Below are 6000 nucleotides of genomic sequence, written 5' to 3'. Positions count from 1 at the left end.
GTTGAGCTGTAGGTGATGTTTTCTCATCCGTGCAGAGATGTCAGCCAGGAGTTCTCAAACCAAAGGAGTGGAGTCCCTGTGAGGCCCAGAGATGAGAGGGTGGACAGAAGAATCTGATGATTGACTGTGTCAAAGGCCGCGGATAGATTGAGGACGAGGACTGATGATAGTTCAGTGGTAAAACTTCTGAGAAAACACTCAACTCACCAACACCAATCCAGGTCTCAGTCACACACAACATACCCAGGTCCTTGGAGGTAAAAAAATTAATTCCAAATAAAAGACTTGTTAGCTAGTTATCTAGCATTCACCAAGGCTATTCTCACTGGAGTTGGGACTTTTCAACGACGGTGATTCGCGATCAAAAGACCGAAGGAGAGTAGAGTCCACACCTTCTAAAATGAAGCGGCCGATGAATGACGACTGGATGCGCTTCCTCCACGCCAACCACCCATTCACGGGACCCCAAGAGCGTCGAAGCAAATACCGACGGCAATCCATGTCGAGATCTTCCAGAATCCAGTGAGGATCGGCATCCGGGAACAAGGCCATTGTGGTCTTCACTTTTACCAACAGACCTCCTCGTTTACCACGCCGTCTGAACCGCTTCTTTCTCCCAAGAGAGCCTGGGGTTCAGCAGAGATAGGCAGGTAATCCACGCAGGAACGGGGGAGGGGGCAAATTGCTTTTTCCACCCTGATTAATATTATCGATCAAAATATTATCCATAGTTGATCTAATGCCGAGAAGTGTTTGGGGGTCGTACACTAGAAGAGAGTCTGCAGTCTTTGAAACGGTCAATTCGCCTTATTCACCTACGTCACTTCCTTAATCCAAAACGAGGCTGTGGGGTACGGAAGTAATGTTGGTGCTCAGCAGGCTACTGTCATCATGTTACTACAATGCCGCCGCATTGTTGTGTTCCCAGATGTACATCGTCAAAAAGAAAGAAATCCTATACAGGTCAAACCTTTCATCGTTTCCCCAAAGATCCTGTTCTTTGCCGTGAATGGATTCACAAAATAAGAAGAGATCCCGGTCGCCATTTCAAGGTTAGATATTAACATTAGTTTATGATGTGAACTACGCTAACGTTAGCCATATTTACATTAACTAGCACAGAGATAGCTAGCTAAGCCTTCTGGCTAAATAAACATGACTTGATTAGTCATGAACCGGTCCTTTTTAAGTTAACTTATAGCGAGCGAGGGGCTGATTCGGGGGTAACGTTGAGCAAGTTGTTACTCTTTAGACTAGCCTGGTCAGCTAACGTCCTGTCGTGGCTAGCCGTGCCTTACAGCAGAATATAAACAAGACGTGACCTGTGCCTGTTTAAGATAACCATTGCTAATCTAGACCATGTTAACCACAAAACTATAAACAGTAACATCCATTTAACATCTACTGTTACAGATCAACGTGGACACAAAAGTATGTTCAGATCACTTCACCGAGGAGTCTTTTTTGAAGACCCTGGTTGGCATGCGAAAGTTGAAGAAGGGTGCTGTTCCAACATTGTTTGCCTGGACTGATAGTCACGTGAGGCCTGCAAGGAGGTCTATCGTCAGAGGAACTACAAGGTATTTTTCTGTGCAGTTAAATTCTTAATCCATAATGTTTTTAAGACCTTTTTTCATGTGACTAAGTTTCAGTAATACTGCTTTCCAGTCATGCAACCACTGCAGTTGTTGAAGAGGATGTCCAGCAGGTTGATGAAAATTCTAATGAGTTAAGGTAAGTGATGTTCATCTAGGAACATACTGTTTTTCCCCCTACTATTATCTGATTGCTAGGATCAGAGGAATACTGGTAGAAAATACAGTAACCATCAACTCGGTACACTCAGTGCCTCCCGTTTATTTAACATAACAACTGAGCATCTTACTGTCGTGCCGGAAATTGACTGCGCCTAGTCTCTTTATGTCTACAGCTGGAGATAACCATCAGTTTATGTCCGTGGAGATAGCAAAGCTATGTCTCGATACTTTAACGTTTCTTTTAACATAATAATAACAATTGTGGTCAAAGAAGTGTTTGCAGTTTATAGCTTAATCAGATATGACATTTACATGATTATAATAGAAGCCTGATGTAGCCGATGTAATACGTGTTTGTATTTGGAGATGTACTGTAGCCTATAATAACATGACTTACTGCTGAGCTATATATCAAATAAAGACATTATCTCTTTTGCAATTATCCTTATGACTGTGCATTATTTTACCTGCTGTGTACCAACCAGTCCAGCCCTTTTTACCTGTTAAAACACATTTAAATGACAGAAACAAGCCATAAAATGCAGTATTCAACTTACAAGTAAATGATTGTAGCCTCTACTTATTGCAATAAATAATGCAATCAATTTTCAGCAGACCATCACTTTTTGGCATGACACCTGCATTAAGATCTATCGGATTTAAACATTTTACTCAAGAATTGCATTTAGGTCTGACACTTTCCCATAGTAATGGATACATGAAAATCATTTTAGTTTTTGGCCAAATCAATGTGAAATTAATTGTATTGATCTGCGATAAAATACAATAGACTAATACTTTTTTTTAAATCAGTTTTCTATTAGCTACAAAGTGTAAAATAGACATGGCAGTAAATCAGGACCAAGCATAAAATATCATCCATAGTGATCTGTAGTTGCTGAGCCTTCTGTTTTCTTTAGTTTTAATTTTTTTAGTTTGTGGATGATATCTTGTGTAAAATTTAAAGTGTTAATAGAAGAAAATGGGGGAAATAATCTGCATCATGGACTGCATGCATGTAATTTAATGCATGTTAAAATGTTAAAATTATGTCCCTCAATTTTTTCTTTCCCTTGCAGTGCAGAGACAGCCCCTCCACACCCTGATCATGATTATGCTGAACTGCCCCCACCACTGGAAGAGCAACTTAAGGAAGCCCACAAAATCATCAACGATCAAGCACAATTAATTGCACGTCTTCAAACCAAGCAGTTTCTCCTTTCAAGATTCCAAGGCAATGATATGGACATCATGTTTTTCACAGGCTTTCCTGATTATAACACACTGAAAGCAGTGTTTATGGCCCTACAGCCTACTGCAGAAAACATGGTAGGGTGGAGTCAGGCACAGCGAATAAGGCAAGCAGATGGGGAAATTGTAAGGCAGGGGTTTAGCATTCCTAAACTGTCCATCATTGACCAGTTTTTTCTATTTCTTTGTCGTCTTAGGCAAGGTTTTCCTGAACAGGACCTTGCCGTGCTCTTTGATGTGTCACAGTCAACTGTAAGCAGGGTCTGTGTAACCTGGGCAAACTATCTACATTTCATGTTAGGAACACTTCCAAATTGGCCTTCGAGAGAAACTGTAAATGAGCTCATGCCTCCTTGTTTCCAAAGCACTTTCCCACTTACAAGAGTTATATTAGATTGTACAGAAATACACGTGCAGAGACCTAGTTCAAAAGTTCTCAACTCTGAAATCTACTCTCACTACAAAGGTAACACCACCTTTAAGGGCCTAGTTGGCATCTCTCCCTCCGGTTTAGTTACATTTGTCAGTGAGCTGTATACAGGTTCGATATCTGACAAGGAGATCACAAGAGAATCAGGGATCCTGTCACTACTTGAGGAAGGTGATGAGGTCATGGCTGATAAAGGATTTCTTATCAAGGACCTTCTCGGTGAAATCAATGTCTCACTTGTGATCCCACCCTTTTTAGGCCCAAGTGGACAAGAAGAGGTGAGACAGACACAATCCATAGCCAGACTTCGCATTCATGTTGAGCGTGCCATTAGGAGGATCAAAGAGTATCACATATTTGATAGGGTCTTACCAATGACACTAGTGGGCTCTGTCAATCAACTGTGGACTGTTTGTGCCCTCTCGACTAACTTTCAAGGGCCTCTGTTCTAAAGGGTGCCAGTGTCTTTATGGAGTGGTTATAAATTATACTGTCCACTGAATTATGCTGACAACATGTTTTAGAGTCAAGTTTCTTTTATTTTCAACACTGTATATTTTTATGTAATTTCTAGTGCTAGAATATTCTCCACACATGAACATTAGCAGAAACATCTGTTACTTCACAAAAACTTTTAAATATAAAGCACTAAAGTCACGAAACCTCTGAAAAATAAAACACTGTACTTTAAAAACTTAAACATGGGCTCCTGTGTTTAATTTCATAGATGTTCTTTTCATGTACCTTTGTTGCACAAGGCAGTGAGGAAGTATGTAAAGAAGAAACTGTCAAGTTTGCATTTCATGTTTTCCCATTCTTCAGGGTTGAAGTGGACCCGCTTCAGGTGATGGTCCTGTTTGACTGAACAAAGAAATCATACCATGTCATACCGGTGATACCCATCTGTCCCACCATCTGGTAGTAGTACTCATGGATTGTCTTCAGAGCATAGGTTCCATCTGTCTTGCAGTACAAGTATGAACAGTCTTTAAAACTGTCCTTGTCTGGACACTTGATTTCCAGAAGTCCGTAGGTTGGAGCTGCACTAAGGTCACGCACTTTCCCATCAGGTGAGGCCCCCAGATGTGGGGCATGGGGGTTAATTACAAACCCGCAGGGATAGACTTCATTGCCAGTGATTTCCTTGTATTCAGCAGCAGCGACTGGCTCCATTTCAAGGCCTCTCTTCATTGCTTTAGTTTGTGTCAACCGTTTCTCCTTCATGTTGTCTGCTAAACTGTCAAAGTCTCTCACCCTGGAGCAGATTCTTTTGAATGATGATGATGTCAGGCGTTTGGCTCGTACTTGATGCCAGGTCTTGCTACTGCTTTGTCCTCTGGTTTCCATCTCTAGATGCTTTGCATCAGACAGTGTGACAGCCAGGCCACCATAGAAGAATGTTTCAGTATCATCTAGAGCAGTGCTAAATGAGCATGGCTGAGGAGGTAGAGGAAGTTCAGGGTCATTTTCACTGAAAATGGACAGGGGACGTTGAGTTTGATAAGATAATATAGAACCCCGGGGAAGGTCCCCAAATTCTGTGGAGACCAGACCAGCAGGCTGCTTACAGTTCGCTTCCAGTAACTTCAACATCTGGCCCTTACTGCCGATTGTAGCCAGGTTGCCACGAAGAGTCTCTGCGAATTCAGCACTTTGTAAAGGAAGTGGCACAGGACAATACAAATTAGAGACAATCCCCTCAGTAGAGCGCTGTTTTTTCTTTGGTGGTGCATTAGCCAATGGTGGTTTAACTTTGGACACTGTCACAGTGCTAACTGCTCTTGGGCTGAGACCTAATGTCCTTGATGGAACATACCAGGCTTGAGATAAAGATGTTTTGCTTGCAGTTGGGGGGACAGATGCATACCCCATTTTTATATAGTGGGCCAGCGTGTAGAGCAGTCCTATTAAGTGATTGCACTGTCCCAAGCCAGCTTTACAGTAGCAGGTTGTCTTGTTAATGAATGGCTCCTCGAAGGACAGCTCCACCTGTAAGAACAATCAAACAAGTTTAAGAACACATTCACATTTAGATAGGTATACCAACATTTCTAAACATCTAGTCCAGACCCAAACAGTCATGGTATCTCTAAGAATTTAAAAGAATATGTAACTGGCCTAGCAAATTAGGTGATGATATAAATACCTAACATGAAATTACAGAGCATGGTGATGTACACTGAGTGTGCAGTTAATTAGGTACAACTGGCGTTTTCATGTTCCAACAATGAAAGCATAACAGTCAATGTTTAAGTTGCTAGGTTTTAGGGCTGTAAACGATTAATTGTGATTAATTGCTTCCAAAACAAAAGTTTGTATTTACATAATAAATGTGAGTGTACTGTGTATAATTATTTTGTATATTTAAAACCACATACGTGCATGTATATATTTAAGAAAAATGTGTTATTTACATATAAAATATTTATATATAATATAAATTATATATAAAACTATATAGTTACAGTATATACATGGCATGGAAATATTTATTACATATATACAAGCATGTGTGTGTATTTATATATATAAAATAATTATACACAGTACACACATATTTAT

General features: G+C 40.5%; 1 protein-coding gene across 1 annotated transcript; it reads left to right on the top strand.

Moving 5' to 3' along the window:
• On the top strand, positions 1-4135 carry LOC307126170 (uncharacterized protein). Its single transcript, XM_079816576.1, has 3 exons — positions 1-1580; positions 1669-1734; positions 2837-4135. Exons 1-3 carry the CDS (start codon positions 1483-1485, stop codon positions 3888-3890), a joined length of 1218 nt encoding a protein of 405 aa, XP_079672702.1. The 5' UTR covers positions 1-1482; the 3' UTR covers positions 3891-4135.
• Positions 4136-6000: the final 1865 nt, after the last annotated feature.

Source organism: Gobio gobio, assembly GCF_949357685.1.
Source record: "Gobio gobio genome assembly, chromosome: 5".
NCBI lineage: Eukaryota > Metazoa > Chordata > Actinopteri > Cypriniformes > Gobionidae > Gobio > Gobio gobio.
The sequence above is the reverse complement of the archived record's forward strand: the minus strand, read 5'-3'. Positions and strand labels throughout refer to the sequence as shown.